Source organism: Pan troglodytes, chromosome 10, assembly GCF_028858775.2.
Source record: "Pan troglodytes isolate AG18354 chromosome 10, NHGRI_mPanTro3-v2.0_pri, whole genome shotgun sequence".
Lineage (NCBI taxonomy): Eukaryota > Metazoa > Chordata > Mammalia > Primates > Hominidae > Pan > Pan troglodytes.
In genome coordinates, this window is record NC_072408.2 from 82,151,930 (window position 1) to 82,173,896 (window position 21,967).

The 21,967-nt window shown below is 34.1% G+C and overlaps 2 protein-coding genes across 11 annotated transcripts in view; one reads left to right on the plus strand and one right to left on the minus strand.

The window, feature by feature from the left end:
* CAPS2 (calcyphosine 2) overlaps nucleotides 1–7,699 on the minus strand; it is a 116,305-nt gene extending 108,606 nt beyond the window's left edge. For 2 of the 10 annotated variants that reach the window (XM_063785919.1, XM_063785920.1), the window contains exon 1: nucleotides 7,551–7,615. Coding sequence is in view for 1 of the 10 variants with exons in the window: in XM_054664507.2 (XP_054520482.2) it covers nucleotides 7,551–7,583 (33 nt within the window). In the remaining 9 variants the exon portion in view is untranslated. Of the gene's footprint in view, nucleotides 1–3,103; nucleotides 3,185–7,550 lie in introns of those variants that run through there. The other 8 variants (XM_063785921.1, XM_063785915.1, XM_063785913.1 and 5 more) reach the window with 7 other exon arrangements.
* Nucleotides 7,700–7,755: 56 nt separating this feature from the next.
* The window catches only part of GLIPR1L2 (GLIPR1 like 2), a 40,538-nt gene continuing 26,326 nt past the window's right edge, over nucleotides 7,756–21,967 (plus strand). The window contains exon 1 of the mRNA XM_003954446.5: nucleotides 7,756–8,062. Within this exon, the coding sequence (XP_003954495.2) occupies nucleotides 7,829–8,062 (234 nt within the window). The 5' untranslated portion in view covers nucleotides 7,756–7,828. The remainder of the gene's footprint in view (nucleotides 8,063–21,967) is intronic.

A 21,967-nucleotide genomic window follows, 5' to 3' on the forward strand; every position in this document is an offset into this window, starting at 1 on the left:
AACATTGTCAGCAAACCCCACTTCTTTCTACAGAAACCAAATGAGATGCTTTTGTGTGTCCTTCCATACTCCTATCTTAGTCACCTGGGCTTAAAATCTAGCTTTACAACACTAATCAAAAGAAACCAAGATAGCTATATTAATTTTGGCTGCAGCCAACTTCAAAACAAGGAAAGTTATCAGGAATAAACAGGGGCATTACATAATAATAAAGGGGTTAATTCCCCAAGAAGACATTACAATCCTTAATGTATATGCACCTAACAAGAGAGTGTAGAAATATATGAGACAAAACTGATAGAATGACAAGAAGAAATAGACGAATCTACTATTATAGTTGGAGACTTCAAAACACCTCTACCTGAAATGTATAGATTCAGCAGGCAGAAAATCAGTAAGGACATAGTTAAACTCAACAACAACATCAATCACCTGGATGTAATAAGACGTCTATACATTATTCGACAATAGTGGAATATATATTCTCGAGCTCATATGAAACATTTACCAAAATAAACTATATTCCGGACCATAAAACACACCTTAACAAATTTAGAATAGAAATCATGTAATGCCTGCTCTCAGCCCACTAGTAACTGAACTAGAAATCAGTAACAGAATGATAACCATAAAATTCCAAAATAAGAGATTAAATGGCACACTTCTAAATAACACATGGTCCAAAGAAAAAATCTCAAAAGAAATTTCAAAATATTTTTAAATAAATGAAGATGAAAACAACTTGGCAAAATTTGTGGGATGCAGCAAAGCATTGCTTAGAGGTAAATTTGTAGCATTGAATAAATATATTAGAAAAGAAGAAAGATCTAAAATCGCATATGCTTTCACTGTGAGAAACTAGAAAAAAAGGAGCAAATTAAACCCAAAGTAAGCAGAAGAAATAATAAAAATTTGAACAGAAATCAATAAAATTGAAAACAAAATTAATAGAGAAAATTAATAAAATCAAAAGCTGGTTTTTTAAGGCATAAATAAGATTGATAAGCTTGTAGCCAAGCTAACAGGAAAAGGGAAAAGACATAAATTATCAATATCAGAGATGAAGGAAGGAACATCACTACAGATCTGATAAACATTAAAAGGATAACTGAGCAACACTGTGAACAAGTCCACACCCATAAACTTAATAATCTAGATGAACGGGCCACTTCCTTGAAAGACACATCTCTCACAACTCATGCAAGAAGAAATAGACAATCTGAAGAGGCCTATTCCTATTTAAGAAATTTAATTGATAACTAATAACCTTCCAAAACAGAAAGTACCAGGCCCAGATAAATTCACTGGTGAATTCTACCAAAAATTTAAAGAAAAAAGTGATCGGTTCTGTATAATGTCTTTCAGAAGATAAAAGCAAACAGAATACTTCTTAACTCATTCTATGAGGCCAGCATTACCCTAATACCAAAATCCTGCAAAAACATTACAAGAAAAAAAATACTACAGACCAGCGTCTCTCATGAACATAGATGCAAAATTCCCCAACAAGATACTAAGCAAATTGAATTCAACAACATATAAAAATAATTATATTACATGATGGAGTGGAATTTATTCCAGATTGCTCTGGTCTAAATATTTGTCCCCTCCAAATTCATGTTAAAATTTAATTTCCATTGAGGCAGTATTGAAAGGTGGGGCTTTAAAAAGATTATTGGGTTATGAGGGCTCTGCCCTCATGAATGAACCAATACATTCATAGATTAATGGATTAATAGGATAATAAGTTAATGGATTAATGGGTTATCACAGGAGTGAGACTAAAGGGCTTAGTAAAAAGGGGAAGAGGGACCAGAGCTAGCATGCCCAACCTTCTTGCCATATGATGCCCTGCACTGCCTCAGGACTTTGCAGAGAGTTCTCAACAGCAAGAAGGTATTTCACCAAACGCAGCCCCTCAACCTTATGTTCTCAGCCTCCATAACTGTAAGAAATAAATTATTTTTCTTTATAAATTACCCAGTTTCAAGTATTCTGTTATAAGCATCAGAAAATGAACTAAGACATAGGTATACAAGCCTGGTTCAATTTGCAAATCAACTAATGTAATAAATCACATCAATAGGCTAAAGAAGAAAAATCATATGATTATATCCATAGATGCAGGAAGAGCACTGGACAAAATCCAGTATGAACTCATGATAAAAATTCTCAATAAACTAGGAATAGTAGGAAACTTCCTTGAGATATTGATAAAGATATCAATATTTACAAAAAAAAGCTATAGCTAACTGCATACTTAATGATGAGAAACAGGAAGCTTTCTCACTAAGATCAGGAACAAGGCAAAGATGCCCCTCTCATCACTGCTCTTCAACTTCATACTGGAAATCCTTGCTAATACAATAAGACAAGAAAATAAAAGGTTTATAGATTGAGAAGAAATAAAAATGTCTTTGTTTGCCGATGACATAATTATTTATGTACAAAATCCAAAGAATCAACAAACTCCTGAAACTAATAAATGATTTTAGCAAGGTTGCAGGATACAAGGTTAATATAGAAAAGTCAGTTACTTTAAATTGCTTTCCTATATACTAGCCATGAACAAGTAGAATTTAAAATTGGAAACATAATAGCGTTTAGCACACACAAACAAATACTTAGTCATAAATCTAACAAAATATTTACAAGATCTGTATGAGGAACACTACAAAAGTATGATAAAATAAATCAAAGAACTGAATAAATGAAGAAATATTCCTTGTTCATAAATAGAATGAACAAGGAATTTGTTCATTCTATTTCCTTGTTCATAAATATTCCTTGTTCATAATAGAATGAACAAGGAATTTGTTAGGATATCAGTAATTCCCAATTTGATCTATTGATTTAATGTAACCCCAATCAAAATTTCAGCAAGTTAATTTGTGGAGACTGACAAAATTATTCTAAAGTTTATATGAAGAGGCAAAAAAACCCTGAACAGCCAATACATTGGATGAGAAGAACAAGGTTGCAGGACTAACACTACGTGACATTAAGACTTACTATAAGGGTACATGTCTCAGTCTGTTTTGTGCTGCTATCACAGAATATCTGATATTTGGTAATTTATTTTTAAAAAAGATCAATTTCTTACAGTTCTGGAGGCTAGAAAGTCCAAGGTTGAGGAGCTTGCATCTGGTGAGGGCCTGCTGGCTGTGTCATCTGATGGCAGGAGTTCACAGAGGAAGAGAGTGCATGCACATGTGCAAAAGAAGGGAGCTGAACTCACTCTTTTATCAGGAACTCACTCCCTCAATATTTTACCAATCCTGTGATAATGGCATTAATACAATTCATGAGGACAGGGCTCTCATGACCCAATCACCTCTTAAAGATCCCACCCCTCAATGCTGTTGTATTGGGGATTAATTTTCCAGCATATGAATTTAGGGGGACACATTCAAACAATAGCAAAAATACAATAATTTAAAAAGTATAGTATTGGTGAAAGTAGAAATAGAACAGAATAGAGAGCTGAGAAATAGAACAGCATAAATAAAGTCAACTGATCTTTGACAAAGGAGCAAAGGCAATATAATGGAGAAATGTAGTCTTTTCAACAAATGGTTCTGGAACAACTGAATGTCCATATACAAGAAAAAAAAAACCAGTCTAAGCACAAACTTTATACCCTTCACAAAAATTAATCAAAATGGATCACAGACCTAAATGTAAATACAAAAGTATAAACTCACAGAAGGTTATATAAGAGAAAATCTAGATGATCTTTAATTTGGCAATAACCTTTTAGATACAATACAAAAGGTATGATTTATGAAAGAACAAATCGATAAGCTGGGTGCCATTAAAACTAAAAATTTCTACTCAGCAAAAGACATTCTCAAGAGAATGAAAAAACAAGCCATGGCCTGGGAGAAAAATACTTACAGAAGATATATGCAATAAAAACTATTACGCACAATATGCAAAGACTCTTTAAACTCAACAATCGAAAAACAAACAGCTTAATTTAAAAATGGGTCAAAAACCTTAATGGACACCTCACCAAAGAAGACATACAGTACTCAAATAAGCATATGAAAAGGTGTATCATATGTCACCAGGAAAATGCACATTAAAATACCAATGAAATACCACTACACACCTTTTAGAATGGCCAAAATCCAGAACACTGGCAACACCAAATGCTGACAAGGATGTGGAGGAACATGAGCTCTCATTCACTGCTGGTGGGAATGCAAAATGGCACAGCCACTTTGGAACACAGTTTAGCGGTTTCTTAAAAAACTGAACATTATGCTTACTGCCATAGTCTGTTTAATGTTGCTCATAAGAAAATACCTGAAACTGAGTAAGTTATAAAGAAAAGGAATTGACTTCTTAGAATTATGGAGGCTGAGAATTTCAAAGCCAAGGGGCCATATCTGGTGTGGCCCTTCTTGCTACTGGGGACTCTGCAGAATCCCAAGGCAGCACAGAGTATCACATGGTAAAGGGGCTAAACTAATCCATTAACCCATTAATCTATGAATGGATCAATACATTCATGAGGACAGACCCAATCACTTCTTAAAGGCTCCACCTTTCAATACTGTTACATTGGGGATTAAGTTTCAACATGAATTTTGAAAGGGACTAATATCCAAACAGTAGCACTTACTATAACATATAGTTATGATCCAGCAATCATGCTCATGGTATTTATCCAAAGGAGTTGAAAACTTATGTCTACACAGAAACCTGCACAAAGATGTTTATAACAACTGTATTCACATTTGCAAATTGATATGGTTTGGCTCTGTGTCCCCACCCAAATCTTACCCTGAATTGTAATAATCCCCACGTGTCATGGGAGGTACTAGGTGAGAGGTAACTGAATCATGGGGGCAGGTTTTTCCCTTGCTGTTCTCATGGTAATGATTATGTCTCATGAGATCTGATGGTTTTATAAAGAGAGTTCCCCTGCACATGGTCTCTTGGCTGCCACCATGTAAGATGTCCCTTTGCTCCTCCTTCGTCTTCCACTATGATTGCGAGGGCTCCCAGCCATGTGGAACTGTGAGTTCATCAAACCTCTTTCCTTTATAAATTACCCAGTCTTGGGTCTGTCTTTATTAGTGGCATGAGAATAGAATAATACACCAATACCTAGAATCAGCCAACATGTCCTTCAGTAGCTACTGGAATAAAGAAATGTTGGTACAACCAGAAAATGAAAAATTATTCAGTGCTAAAAAGAAATTAGGTATCAAGCCACGAAAAGACATGGAAGAAATTTACACACATATTACTAAGTGAAAGAAGCCAATCTGAAAAGACTACATACTGTATGACTCTAACTATATAACATTCTGGAAAAAGCAAAACTATGAAGACAGTAAAAAAAAATTAGTAGTTGCCAGGGTTAGGAGGCAGGGAGAGATGAATAGTCTGAGCACCGGGGATTTTTAGGCAGCAAAACGACTCTATATGGTACTAAATGCTGGAAACATGTCATTATACATTTATACAAACCCATGAAATGTGCAACACCAAGAATGAGCCCTAATATACACTATGAACTCTGGGTGGGAATAATGGATAAATGTAGGTTCATCAATTGTAAATGTACTACTCTGTTGTGGGATGTTGATAATGAGGGAGTTTATGTTTGTGTGGGGACAGGAGGTACATGAGAAATCTCTGTACCTTCCTCTCAGTTTTGTTGTGAACCTAAAACTGCTATTAAAAAAGAGTCTATTTTTAGAAAAGGAATTGGTAAAAAAACAAAACAAAACAAAAAAACCACAAAAGTAGCTCTACCACTCCCTGGCTGGGTGGCCTCAGGCAATTTGATTTCTCTTTTTCTCAGTTGTTTTTCCATCTGTTAAAGGGATAATAACTATTTCTTAAGATTTGTGTGACTTGAGTGAGTTGATATTGTCCAAGCATTTTAAATAGTGCCTGACACATTAAATATTTGTGAAATAGATTAAAAATAGTATTCACCACTCTGTATTGTAACTGTTTGATGATTCATCTGTGTCACCTTTAATTAAAAGCTCCCTGTGGATAGACTCCATGTCTAGCTTGTTCAGCATTTGAGCCTTTAGCTGGGCTGTGACACACAGGAAGTACCAAGGAAATATTTATTGAATGAGATGTCTAGCAGTGGAATGGGCTTCCCTGTTGGTCTAATTATTTAAGAAAAGGATGTGATGATCACCTGTCAGTGATGTTCCGGAGAGTATACCTAACACAGGAGGCTAACAATAGTGGCTAAAATTTCTTCCAAATCTAAGATTGCATTATTCTATACTTTTTCTTTAGCATTTTTTGCAGTCTAACAACAGTACCACCATAATAAAAGAATTGCATCTTTCAGCACTTGCCACCTTCACCCTTAAATAGGTTCTAGCCATACTAAAATACTTCTAGCGTTTAGGATCTTCCTCTCCTTAGGCACATTACATGCTTTTCCCTTTGTTTAGAATGCTATCTTAGACTTGTCTGTTTCACTTTCTGTATACAATTTCCAGAAAGGCTTCCCTGGTCCTCCACAAGAGTACCAAGCAATAGAATTTTGGCTTTGTATTTATCACATGTTTTATATACTGCCTGATTGCTAATTCACTAAATTGTAAGCTGCTTGAAAGCTGGATCTGTGTCTTGTCTACTGATCTTTCTCAATCACTTAAAACACTGCATAGTAGTAAGTATTTAAGGGCATGAATGAAACCATCTTACATAGGTCTATTGTTTTTCAATTGTGTGCATCACAGACAATTTTTAAAAGCACTTTTCTTTTTATAAATGTTTGGATAACCTGTTACAATGTTTTGTAGTAAAATTCTCTCCCAATGTCAATTTTCCATATCTGCTTAATGCTATTAAGCACAATATGTAATATGCAAACGTGTATTCCAAAACTAATACTTGCTTTTTTTCCATGCTTAGAATTTAAAGTCTTCAAAGCAAGTTGGTTTTGTTTTGTTTTGTTTTTGAGGAAAATGTTTGGAGGTAAACAGATCAGACCAAAATCAGCTAGATATTAGCCAATTTTGTCTGGAACAAAAAAAGAAAACAAAAGAGTTTGTTCTTACTGTGAATGCCACAATTAGTGAAAAAGATGAATCTTGATATTCCGGGCTGTCTGAATTGTGCTAATGAGAGAAGAAGTAGAAATGTTTTAACCTTTGAAGAGTTTGGTGATCCCTACTCTCCCTTCACTCCCATTTATTTTGTGGTTTCCCACAAAGGTTCATTTAAAAACTGAAAAAAATCTCATCGATTAAGTTGGCCTTAAGAACTAGAAATATTTCTGTATTCCATTCTGTCCCTGAGGAAAATAAAGGGCAGGCCCTGCACCAAATTTCCAACTCAACAGGTAATGGGGAAAAAAAATTTAATTGAATTTCTATCTGTATCGCAGAAAAATCATTTCACCTGGCACAATTAGAAGGTTCCTCAGACCTGTTACTCAGCAATTGGCATTTACCATACAAACTGATGACTCATTAATAACGACATATCATTCAGTGTCAGAAATCAATTCGGGATAACATTTCACTACATTAGTTTAGTGAAAAGGGCTTACTCACGTAACACAAGTCTTTCTTTAGTTTGTCAGACATCTATTACAAGCTTTCTTCACTCTGCAGGTCTAGCTTTCCCCTCCTCTCCCCCTCCGCTACCCACTCTCCCCTCCCTCTTCTCTCCTCCCTCCTCCTTACCCCCTCCTCCCTCCTTTGTTTTTCCTCCTCCCTCCTCCCTTTCTCCTTCCGGGAGGCGGGACAAGGCTTGCTTGCGTCCTCCGTAGATTGGCAGGTCACTGGGACGGCCAGCGCGTGCGCACTGGCCTGTCAGCGGCCGGTGGACCATGGAGGCCCCAAGGCCCTTCGCCCGGGAGTGGAGCGCCCAATCCCTACCCCTGGCAGTAGGGGGCGTTTTGAAGCTGCGGCTCTGTGAGCTGTGGCTACTGCTACTGGGTTCTAGTTTGAACGCGAGATTTTTGCCACACGAGGAGGACGTAGACTTTATCAACGAGTACGTGAACCTCCACAATGAGCTGCGGGGCGACGTCATTCCCCAAGGGTCTAACTTGCGCTTCATGGTGAGGCCGGAAGGCGGTTTGCCGACCCTTCCTCTACCGTTGCCACAACGCCTCCCTGGGTCTCGGGTAGTTGGGGCCACTGCTTTGAGGCTGAAGGATCGCGGAGAACCGCACTTTTAGCTTGGATTTTAAAGTACACGTGAAGTTTATACAGAGAAAAACTGCGGACACTCTAACACATGCTTATTACCATGATATTACACAGGGCCAGGACTAAGGTGATGGAGGCACTGGCCTCAAGTGCAGATTTTAAGGGGGCGCCAATTCAAGAAAATGATATTTTAATGCAACGGGTTTTTAAAAATTAAAAATCAGTGCAAAATTATCAATATCAAGGATAAAGAAAATGTTAAAAAATTTAACAAAGAAAGGTTCCTTGGGTCTGGATTAGGGAAAAACAAGTGCGACACTCTCAGGGTGGTGCAAATCAAGATGAGATTCTGTTTGTATTTGAAATTTTTATTTTTAGCTTTTTCCATCACCGATGTCACATTAGCTTTGCCTTTTAAAAATGTTTGTTATCTGAATTTTTTTTTTTTTTTTTTTTTGGTGCCCATTCCAAATTTGGCTCCTAAGGAAGTGTCTCAGTTTCCTCACCCTAGTCTTGACCCTGATTTTGCCTTACCTTACAATGCTGTTCTTGCTTTCCCCCTCTTTTACATCCTATAGTCATTTAACAACTCATCAACTATTCCCTGGTTGCTACTGAGTTTTCGTGACTGTCATTAAAATGACTGACATCCGGCAAATAAATAACTGTCCTGTTAGGGAATTAGAAGCTTCAAACTTATAAATTATATTGCAAGGACTACTTTCCTAGACATGTCTTTTCTTCCTTCAGCATTAGTTCTTAGCACAAATTTCAGAAATGGGATAAAGGGTATGATATTTTTTATTAATTTAACACATAGCAATTGCTATGCTAAAGGGTAGTGCCAAATTTAGCAAATACCAGCTGTTCTGTTTTCACCACATCCTCACTGATTTGGACATGTTCAATTACTTGCTAAATGAAGAAATTACAAAAATGGTCATTTGTTTTCATGTTGATTTTAAAATACTATTTTGATAGGACATACTTGAGTTCTTTCTGGGTCATTTCCTTTACCTTTTATATTGTCAGCATTTCCATGTCAGATTATATGCTGTCTTATAGAAATATGCTAGCATTTGGTTCTATCTGCTGAAGATACTTTTTTCTAAGCCAATTCTTTATCTTTTGAATTCAGTTATAGAGTTTGGGGATATTTGGGAGTTTCAACTAATTTCCCATTTTTTGTGACTAATTCTGTTTCTTCCCAATTTGAAGATTATCCTTACTCCTGAAAATTAATAAACACATAATACTTTCTAATACAACTTTTCATAGGTTTTCTATCTCATCTCTAAAAATTATATAGTATTTCAAACATAAGGTATATAAAATAATATACCTGTATACTCACAATTGGTATTTTTAAATATAGACATTTTTAAAAGAATAGTATTTGATATATAGGTTAAAGTCCCACCCTAAATTTTTACCTTCTTCTTCTTTCTTGAAGTTAATGTATATTTTTCCCATGTATTTTATTAGGACATAAATATTAACTGTAAATAGTATAGTCTATCATAATAGTATGGCCTATTTAAAATGTTTCTTTAGCAGATTTGGACATCACTCAATTTATTTTAACTCTTTTATTGGTTATTTTTAGTATTTTAATGTATGTACTTTTTATAAATTCCAAAAGTTAATACCTGTAAACTCCACCCAAATATTAATAAGATCTTAGAACACAAATTCTGAATACTTTCCATCCTTATTCATGCTACTGCCGTGTAGTACTTTTGTTCTACCTTGCTTTTAAATACCAAAAAAATTGTTGTTTTTAAAAAATTGTATTACAATATACAGGACATAACATTTACCATTTTAACCATTTTTAAGTGTATAGTTCAGTGGCATTAAGTACATTTGCATTGTTGTGCACCCATTACCACCACCCATCTCCAAAATTTTTTCGTCTTCCTGAACTGAGACTCCATACCCATCAAATAATTACTTTACTCTCCATCTCCCCTCCTCCCAGGCCTCTATCACCATTCTACTTTCTATTCCTATTAATTTGACTTCTTAAGGTACCAAATATAAGTGGAATCATATAATATTTGTCTTTGTTACTAGCTTATTTCATTTGGTATAATGTCCATAAAGTTCACCCATGTTGTAGCATGTGTCAGAATTACCTGTCTTTTTACAGCTGAATAATATTCTACTGTATGCATATACCACATTTTGTTTATCCATTCATTGGTCAGTGGATATTTAGATTGCTTCCATTATTTGGCTGTTGTGAATAATACTGCTATAGACATGGGTGTACATTTATCTGCTCCAGTTCCTGATTTTGCTGTTTCTGGGTATATACCCAGAACTGAAATTGCTGTATCATATGATAATTCTGTTTAATTTTTGAAAGAACCCCCATTCTGTTTTCCATAGTGGCTGCACCATTTTACATTCCCACGAAGAATGTTCAAGGGTTCAATTTCTCCACATCCTTGATAACACTTGTTATTTTCTGTTTTATTTTCCTTATTCCTCTTTTTTTCTTAATGATAACCATCTAGCAGTTATGAAGTGATACCTCACTGTATTTTTTATCTGCATTTCCCTAATGATTACTGATATTGAGCATCTTTTTATTTGCTTCTTGACCAAGATTTTCTCTTCTTTGAAGAACTATCTATTCAAGTTGTTTGCACACTTTTTGGCCAACTTGTTAGATTTTTTGTTGTTGAATTATAGGAATTTTTATAGATTCTGTATATTAATCTTTTTCAGATATATGATTTGAAAGTATTTTCTCCCATTTTGTAAGTTGCCTTTGCACTCTATTGATAATATCCTTTGATAAACAAAAGTTTTTAACGTCAATGAAGTATAATTTATCATTTTTTGTTGTTATTGTATGTATTTTTTGTCATATCCAAGAAGTCATTGCCAAATTCAATATCATGAAGCTTTTCCCCTGTGCTTTGTAAAGGTTTTATAGTTTTAGGTCTTTGAGTTAAGTTTTGTATATTGTGTAAGGTAAGGGTCCAGCTTATTCTTTTGCATGTGGATATCCAGTTTTCCTAACTTCATTTGCTGGAAAGATTGTTATTTTCCCCATAAAATGGTCTTTCCACCCTTGTTAAAAATCGTTTGACCATATATGCTGGCATTTATTTTGGGGCCCTCTATTCCATTCTGTTAGTCTAATATGTCTGTATGCTATTAATAGTTCCACAATGATTACTGTAGAATACTGGTAAGTTTAGAAATTAGGAAGTGTGCATTCTTCAACTTTTTTCATCTTCTTCAAGATTATTTTGGCCATACAGGGTCCTTTCAGATTTTTTACGAATTTTGAGATGTATTTTTGTATTTCTGCAAAAAAAAAAACAACATTATTGGGATTTTGATATGGGTTTCCATGATTTGTAACATTTTGGGTAGAACAGGCATCTTAACAATATAAAGTATTCCAATACTTTAACACAGTATGTCTTTTCACTTTCTAGTATCCACCTTAATTTCTTTCAGTAATATTTTATTTTCAGTATATATGTTTTTCCCTCTTTGGCTAAGTTTATTCCTAAATATTTTATTCTTTTTGATTCTATTGTGGTGGAATGGTTTACCTAATTCCCTTTCAGATTGTTTATTATTAACATATTGAAAAGCAACTAATTTTTGTGTGTTGATTTTGTAACCTGCTACTTTTCTCTAATTTTCTGAATTTATTTATTGGTTCTAACAGTTTTTTGTGTGTGGAATCTTTAGGGTTGTCTACATATAAGATGACTATGTGGCTACTTTTCTTCATTTTGTTAATGTATTCTATCACATTGATTAATTTTTATATATCGAACCATTCCTGCACCAAGGAGTAAATTCCACTGGGTTATCATGTATAATTCTTTTAATGTGCTGTTAAATTCAGCTCTTTTTAATGTGCTGTTAAATTCAGGTTTTTGTCGAAGATTTTTATGTTAATATTCATAAAAGATATTGGCCTATAGTTTTCTTATAATATCTTTTTCTGGCTTTGGTATCAGGGTGATGCTGGCTTCATAGAATGAGTTAATAAATATTCTCCCGTCTTCATTTTTGGGGAAGAGTTTGAGAATTGATGTTAATTCTTCTTTAAATATATGTCTTGAACTCCTATTAGAATTCACCAATGACTCCATCTGGTTCTGGGCTTTTTTTGGTTGGGAGATTTGTATTACTGATTTTTATTATTATTATTTATGAAATTATTATTTTATTATTTTTATTCAATCTTCTTCTTAGTTATAGGTCTGTTTAGATTTTCTGTTTCTTCGTTACTACCTTTTGGTAGGTTGTATGTTTCCAGGAATAAGTCTTCTGTCTTTATTTCTTACTCAGTCTTGCTAAATGTTTATCATTTTTGCTGATCTTTTTGAAGAACCAGCTCATAGTTCTGTTTATTTTCTCTGTTGTTTTTCTGTTCTCTATTTTATTTATCTCTGCTTCAATCTTTATTATTTCCTTCCTCTGGTAACTTTGGGTTTTGTTCGATTTTCCTTTTCTTTTTACCTATGGTGTACAGTTAGGTTGTTGATTTGGAGTCTTTCATCTTTTTAAAAAAATGTAAGCTCTTACACTCATACATTTTCCTCTTAGCGCTGTTTTTTGCTAAATTCCATAAGTTTAAATAGTTGTGTTTTCATTTTCATTTTTTTCCCAAGGTATTTTCTTTTGTGATTTCTTTTTTGATTAATTGCTTAAGAGTGTGTTGCTTAGCATTATTATTTCATTTTTTTTATTATTTTTTGAGACAGGATCTCACTCTCTTGCCCAGGCTGGAGTGCAGTGGTGTTATCTCAGCTCACTGCAGCCTTTAACCCTGGGGCTCAAGTGATCCTCCCATCTCAACCTCCTAAGTAGCTGGGACTACAGGTACTCACCACCACGCCCAGCTGATTTTTGTATTTTTTTGTAGAGGAAGGGTTTTGCCATGTTGCCCAGGCTCGCACCTGGCCCATTATAATTATTTATGCTAGCAACTATTACTTCTTGTATTGCACTACCACTTTCTGGAATCAGTTTCCTTGTGCCTAAAATACGTCTTTTAATAGCTCATTCAGCAAGGGAGTGTGAATAGTAAACTTAATATTTCTATATGTAAAATAATCTTTACTTCACACTCCTGAATGATATTGTTCTCTCTCAGCACTATCTTCTGTCTCCCACTGTTGCTTTTGAGGTTTCTTTTGTTAGCTGAACTCAGAGGTTCCCACAGTATGGTTCCTATACCAGCAACAACAGAATCACCTGTGAACTTGTTAGAAATTAAAGTTCTCAGGACCTATCCCAGACTTACTGAATCAGAAATCCTGGTTTCGAAACCCAGTACTCTGTATTTTAATTAAAGTCCTCCAGATGATTCTGAAGTGTGCTAAAGTTTGAGATCCACTAGTCTTTTGGTTGTTACTTTAAAGATGATTTATGTTTTCTCTCCAGCTACTTTAAATATTTTATATTTGCTGTTCTGTAGTTTTACCCCATACTAGTAGTAAGCATGCATTTATTTTTATTTATTTTGTTCAGGACTTTTCTTTTTAATCTCTATATCCATGTCCATTGTTAAGACTAAAATTCTTCAGTATTATTTCATAGAATGTTGCCTCTTCCCCATGCTCTCTAGTCTCCCTGTCTTGAACTCCTATTAGATGTATGTTTGACTTTTTCATTCCTTTTCTCCACAGCTCTCCGTTTTCTCCCTACAGTCCATCTCTTTTTCTGTTTTCCTTCAGAGTCATTGTTTTAGAACTGCTGTTCATTCACTAGTTTTCTCTTCAGATTTTTATGATATATTTAACTGGCCAATTGATTTTTTAAAATTTCTAGACATTTTTTTTTAATTTGCTCATATTCCCCCAGTGTCCTGTTTTCTCTTATGATTTCTATTTTTACACTCATTTAATCATTTTAAACATAATTATTTTATATTTTCATAAAATATTTTTAGTGCTTTATTATTTTAGTTTCTTTGGGTGCCAGTTCTCTTGTTTTAGCTACTGAGCCTCTGTCATGTTTATAATTTTCTATCCTATGCTTATTTTCAGCAGAGATTTTGTGTGTGTGTGTGAAAGAGTCCCATATTGTCCAAATAGTGGAAAAATAAATATTGCTACAGACTAGTTTTTATTAGCTTTTGCCTTACTCCCCTGTTACAGTCAGTTTTACATTTATATTTTTTATATTTATAATGTGTTAAGTTTTGATATTTAAAATTTGTTTGGGTATTCTTAGCATATATAGGCAATGTAAGTATAGTGTCCACTTGTAGGCATAGTATAGATCTAGAACTGATTTCTCACATGACATGACTTTTTTCCATCTGACTTTCTGTCACTTCTTCAGACTTCTAGGAAGGGTTTGGTGGTCTGCTTCATTTAGGAAGAAGTCGGCATCCTGATTTTTCCGCAAGTATTTCAGTCCCAGAACTTGTCTTAGATGGTTCTATGGCTACATCTTCTTCCTATATTGTTGGCATTTATATCTAATCTGATATTTCCTCTCCTCAGATTAGGCACATGAGTTCACCACTCTGACTTTTAACTATTCTCTTCATTTCTGGCACCTGAGTATTACCTTTCCTTCCTTTGAGCTCAGCTGTGGATTAAAAAAAAAAAAAAAAATGCCTGGAGCGGTGGCTCACGCCTGTAATCCCAACACTTCGGGAGGCGGAGGCGGGCAGATCACTTGAGGTCAGGAGTTCTGACCAGCCTGGCCAACATGGTGAAACCCTGTCCCTACTAAAAATACAAAAATTGCCGAGCGTTGTGGCAGGCGCCTGTAATCCTAGCTACTCCGAAGGCTGAGGCAGGAGAATCGCTTGAACCCGGGAGGCGGAGGTTGCAGTGAGCTGAGATCGCACCACTGTACTCCAGCCTGGGGGATAGAATGAGACTCCGTCTCAAAAAAAAAAAAAAAAAAAAAAACTTTTATCATATAAAGATTGAATTATATGAATTGCTCTTCAACCATTTTTGACCTAGAAAACGCAAGCAGTTTCATAGGATTTAAACTAAACATTTTATTCCTATTTTTATGGGTTTGTAATATTAGAAGATTGTGTCTTAGCTTCGTCCTCTTTGTTGCTTGAACTTTCTTACATTCTTGGATGCTAGGAGCACAGAATCCCTCCCTTCTTTTTCTGAGCTGTTCTGGGGCTGAGTGATTCCTAATTCTAACCTGACATGGTAGTACTAGGAGAAGGCTCAAGACTTAGAGTCCTCTCATGTACCAGATAATGGGCTGTAGTTTTATATGTAATATCAATTTTTAATTTAATATTACAAATAAATCTTCCTCCTTTTTAAAAAAAGAAAGAACAGTGCAGTCAATGTTAACATTTTCTAACAGCCACTTCAGTTATGTTCCCTTTCTCCATCCCCAGAGAAAATAACCTTTATGAGTTTGATATGAATCATTCTAATACATTTTTTAAGGTTTTGAATATATATGTGATTATCTAGACCAAAAACACAATGTTTGGAGGTTTCTGTCTTATATTTCTATAAGTGGCATTATGTGGAATTTATCATGTTACTTGGTTTTTCATTCAAAACTATACATTTGAGATTTATTTGTTGATATAAATCTAGTTAATTCAGTTTTATTTGCTATGCTATTTATCCCTTAAATGTACTACCTTTTTTACCTATTCCTTTATTGATGGACATTCAGGTTGTTTTAAAAATAAATAAGCATAGCCAGGATATTTTGAAAAATGAGGATTATTGAACATATTAGATTTTATAGCATATAATAAAGCCTCACTAAGTAAAATAATACAGTATTAGTATGTTAAAAGATACACCATTGAAAGATATAGAGTTCAGAAATAGCCTAAATATATGAGAGTTTAGCATATGATAAAAGTAGCATCTCAAATCTGTGAGCTATAGATAGACTTTTTAATAAATTGGTGTTGATCGATCTGGGTAGTCATTTGAAAAAGGTAATATTGCTTCATCCATACATCAATATAAATTCCAACTAAGTCAACAATTCCCCACAGACAAGACAACAAAAGTATTGTTGAACTTTGGAGTTTTACTAGCCTGATAGGTAAAATATGATCTGTGATTTTTATTTCTCTTATTATAAGCAAAGCTGTGTATCCTTTCATGTGAATAAGGATCTGTTAGTATCCTTTAATGATTATTTTTCTATTAGTTTTTTTGCCTTTTTTTCTCCCATTATTTATTTGGGAAATGAGCCCTTCGTCTTTGGTATGAGTTGTAATTATGTTCCCAGTTTGTCAGTTTTTTAAATCTACATATGTATTTTTTGCTATTCAGACTTTTTAACATTTTTGTGTAGCTGACTAATCAGTTTTTTAAAATTGCTTCTGGATTTTGTGTCAAAGTCAAAGACCATGCCTACTCCATGTACTACTGGTGTGAAAGCAAAATGATATAGTCCTTGTAGAGAAGAATCTGGCAATACCTACTACGTTACAGATGTATTTACTCTTTGGCTCTCTGGTCCCATTTCTGGTATCTATCCTAAGGACATACTATACAAGAAGGAAATGGTATCCCTAAAGGTTATTCACTGTACCATCATTTAATATTAACAAATTATTGGAAAAATACTCTAATCTCCAGCACTGAGGGTTAACTAAAGTAAGTATGGTTCACCCACATAAAAGAATACCATACACCTGTGGGGAAAAAAAAGAATGAGAACGTTTTTTATTTTTTTATTTTTATTTTTTGAGACAGAGTCTCGCTCTGTTGCCCAGACTGGAGTGCAGTGGCGCCGTCTCGGCTTGCTGCAACCTCTGCCTCCTGGGTTCATGCCATTCTCCTGCCTCAGCCTCCCAAGTAGCTGGGACTACAGGCACCCGCCACCACGCCCGGCTAATTTTTTTTTGTATTTTTTTTTAGTAGATATAGGTTTTCACCACGTTATAGGATGGTCTCAATCTCCTGACCTCGTGATCCTCCCGCCTCGGCCTCCCAAAGTGCTGGGATTACAGGCGTGAGCCTGTACGTTCTTTATACTAACAACACAATATCTCATGGATCTTGGAAAAGCAAGGTACATTATGATACGTTTTGTATAAGAAAATTTAAAATAATGTATATTTGAATAGAAAATAGTGGACAGATCCACGGAATTAATTAGTTACTTATAGAAGTCCTAGGGGAAATAGGATGGTGGAGAGCAAGACAACATGACTTCTCAATGATTTTATGTGATTTTGTTTTTATAAAGTATTAGATATCTGTTCAAAAAAATATTTTTAAAACAAAATATTCTTTAATGCATGTTGATAATTTCACTGGAGATTATAAGTGATAAAGCATTCATGAAACAAAAAATATATACAGCAAAAAAATGTAACGGCAACAATTTAAAACAATATCCTCAGTAAAATACAGTATTTAGTGTATTAGGGCTAGCATTCCTGAAGTCTGATCTTTGTGTGCGATGGCATGAAATGGGCAAACAAAACATCAAAATAGAAGTGAGCATAATTTTATATATATATATATGTGTGTGTGTGTGTATTTTTGTTATTTAATCATATGTAATTTTAAACATGGTAATTGAAGTTAAAGATAGTTAAGATAATCATAAAGATTATCATAATGATTTGATGTTGGTGGCTAGCAGATGGGAAAAGTTAGTTGAACTTCCAGATTTACAAGAGAAGTGAGCAATACAAAGAAACTTCAAGCCTGCAATATAAGGAGGGAAAAATAGGAAATGACTTTTAAAAAACTGTAAACATAAAATAATATTTTAAAATAAATATATGTTATCATAAATATGAGTGAATTTAATTTCTTTATCAATAATTTGCAAAAATATATACCTGAAATGATTGAAAATAAAAATATGAATAAAAATATTTATGAAACTTCCAATTTAAAAAAGAGAAACAATATTATAAAATAATATAGAAATGAAGACTAAAGATAAAAAGAAATACTATGTATTGGAAAAAAAAAGGTATAATCCATGAAGATAAAATAAAGGCCTTCACACTGGCCAAAATAGAAAATATATCAAGTAAAATTTCCTAAAAATACAAAGAAATATTTTTTAAAACAAGATAATTGTGGGATGTTTTCTATACTTCTTTTAAAGTCTTATAAAATAGATTTGACAAGTAAATTATATATAGCAACGAATAAATAATCCTGTCAATAAGGGATTCTAATATCCATGAAAAACATCTGTTTTATGCTCATAAAGAAAAACTTAAGTAGAAATTTTACACGCTAAATTTCTGACTAGAATGTAATAAAACTAGAAAGAACAAAAAATGTTGGTTGATAGAATCTTAACTACTTAGGAATTAAGCAACATTCTTCAAATTATCTTCGGATCAAGAACAAAAAACAAAATTTCCCCAAAATATGGGCACAATATCAAAACACATGACATAAATAAAGGAAAAGGCAATTAGCTGTAAATGTCATTTTACAGAAACTGACTGACAATAAATGAACTAAAAAATTCAAAGAAAAGAAACAAAGAATGAGAGAATAGCTGTATAAGTAAAATTAATGAAAAATAATTTTTTCTAATAAAACAGCATTCTTATTTGCAAGAACTGGAAAAAAATAGACACATTCGTGATAAGCCTCAGGGAATAAAAAGAGAAAAATTATTTTAGAAGTGAGAAAAAGATTTATAACCACAGATGGAGATGAGATTGCAAGAAGTGTAAGACAGTATTTATTATGTCCAACCATGTTAATAATATTAGGTATCTAGATGAAATCAAGTGTTTTTCTAGCAAAATGTAAGTTGCAAAGTAAATACAGAAAGAGAAAACCCTAACAGCAATGCTTTAGAAGACAGTAGCAAGATGTTGAAGATCTGTTCTTTAAATAGGCCTCCATCTTAGGTAACAATAAAGATAATTCTGAATAATCTTCAAAGAACAGATAATTTCCAATGATATTAAAGTGTTTCTGTGTGTTTAAAAAATGGAAGATTCAACTCATTTTAGAAATCTAGAATAACAAATCTCCAAATGTGATAAACATAACAAGGAGAAAAAGGGAAAAAAATGTAGGCCTATTTCATTTATCAATATACATTGGACAGTAAATAGAATAATAATATTCTCTAGTCTCTTAATAATGTTTTCCTTTACTCTTCCTCAGTCACATTGTGTACAACTCATTACTTAAATTTGTTCAGTTTCCAAAATCAGTGTTATGTATATTTTGACGAAGACTCTGAGCCTTCTTGAATAGACCTTGACCTTGGGCCCTGTCCTAAAGCCTACATTGCCCAGTGTTATTGCAAATCACACCTAGCCCAGTTTAGACAGCATCTGTTGCCCTTGATGTCTAATCGCTCTGGCCTGCCTTCAGCAAGAATCTTTGTAGTCAATTTAGCAAGAATCCCCTACCCTTGATGTCTCCTTTTAGTAATTCTCCATGCACTGACTTCCTCACTCTGTTCCATGGGTATAAATCCCCACTTATCCTTGCTGTATTTGGAATTGAGCCCATTCTCTCTCCTCTAACATGATAGTCTTGCCACCTACCACAATAGCCCTAAATAAAGTCCTCCACTTTGTTAACAAGTGTCATGAACAATTTTTCCTTTAAGTTATGGTACAGCTGTGACTCCGATGGTAGCAGATTCATCATTGGATTTCCAAACCTCTCACCCAGGACTCCAAGTGCACCCCTTTGAAGACCTTGTCTTCACTCCTGAATGATTGATTGGGGATCCATTGGTGAGTCTGACTCCTGAGCCAGTGCTCCAGATGACAGTCTGTTGAAGGATGGTGAGGATAGATTTTTTGATTTTTAAGCTTCTGTAAACTCTCTGAAGCTGGATTACAGTTTTAGATTTCTTTGTCTGAAAGGTCCCTTCTAGGCTTGAAATTTATTTCCTGTTCTTTCTTTCAAGTGGGGATTCACTTATCGATCCTGGACTGAAAGTCTTTCTTCCTGGCTCTTTGTTTTGTGGGGAGATTCACTTCCTGAGTCCTAGGCTGGACATTTGTCTTGGCTTCTTATGAGGTCTCCTTGTGGTCTCCATTTGATTCTGCTTCTCTCCTGGGAGCTTTTCAGTTTACTAACCCCCGTCCCGTTTTTGAGCCCCTGGTAACTCTATACTCCACTAACTATGTCGGCTTCCTTTTTTGTTGGTGTGAATTTAACTAAGGATAATTTGGAACATCAGTGGCCTCTTTGGGAAACTTCAAATCTCTGCAAACTGGCTCCTATAAGACCCCTCCCTTCCCATCATCTCTGCTCCTCCTTCTTCCTTGTACCACCTTTGATCTTCCCTTCAGTTCCCTTGATATGTCCACCTTCAACCCCTTACCTCCTTCATCCTTCTGTTCACACCAGCCTCTACAGTTACTAGAACTTTAGATCCCCTGCCCCCTTTAGAGGCTTTCAAGAAACTCAGGAACCCTCAGAAGCAACTACCTGAGACTAAAAAGGAAAAATAACAAATTGGAAAGAGACTAGATATTTGATCTACCCAGATAGGCTTTGGAAATATCTAAACAACTATTTGATTTTCCCACAGTCTTTCACCTAAAAAGTAGTTCACAGTGTCTGTGAGATTACATATCAAGACAAAGAAAGCCTTAAAGGCTTTTCCATAAATAATGGTAAAAAGCATTAGCCCTCATATTGAGTAGATCACCTTAACTTGTTACTTCTGTTAAAAACATAATTCCAAGTATTTTATATAAATCAGTGAGTTTTCTATTATTGTGTTTCACTTGACTTGTGGCTAAAATTTTAGAATGGACCTATAAGATCTCTATATATGTCTCTCTCTGTGTGTGTATACATATATATGTTGTGTATATGTGATATTTTCTTACCTTGAGATCGTATTACAAATTTAATTTATAAAATCTCTTAAAGGAGGTCTACTAAAATTGCCTTAGAGCTCAACAAGTCTTATATAAATTAAACATTCCTCACACTCTCAGAAAAATACAAACTAATCCACATTCTTTTCAGATTCACTTGACTTGGGTGAATCTTTGCCAATTAAGACTGGTTTAGTAATGTTGGTTTAATAAAACACAGCTGTGTCTTCTGAGTTATCAGAATTAATTATCATACAAGCATATATTTTTATTCTACTTGGGTTTACTAAGTCAAATAAACTTGTGATAGCTACTAGATATTTAAGATTATAAAAATTATACATTCAGCCTAAGAACACATGTACAAATAAAGATATAGTAAAAATGAATTTCTTGATATCTATTACTTTATATGTATCAAGTGAAACAATAAAACAACAAATGTGTATTTAACCCTTTTTAGTTTTTTTGCTGTTGTTATTCTTTTATATTTACCTAACATGCATGTGCCATAAGAATAGTTAACAAGGAAATAACTTGAGATGCTAGGTAGCTTTGTTTAGTGTTATGTCTTACTAAAAATAATTTCCAAAATCTTTTTAGTAACTTATAGTCTTAAAGTTATGTTAGATTAAATTAATAGATATTCATTGATAATTTCTAAGTAAGATAAACTGCTAAAACATACACTTTTAAACATAAGTTTAAGTTTACACACTTTTAGTTTTTAATACTATGAAGCAGAAAATACCTATAAAAGCTAGTGAGATGGTATATTCATAAAATTTGCTAGTCTACTATAGAATGCTGGTATGTGACAAATAATTCACAGTAATTTACTTCCTAGTTTTTCTCTGTGAAATCAACGGTACTAATGTATACAAACACTTTGTATGAAAAGTTTACAAGGAATGTAGGATATGTTTTTGTCAAGAGAAGGAGAAAGTAATTTTGTCTTAAAATAAAATGACTGGTCAAGATGAGAAAGAAGAAAATTTAGGACAATATATGTAGCAGACTGCCA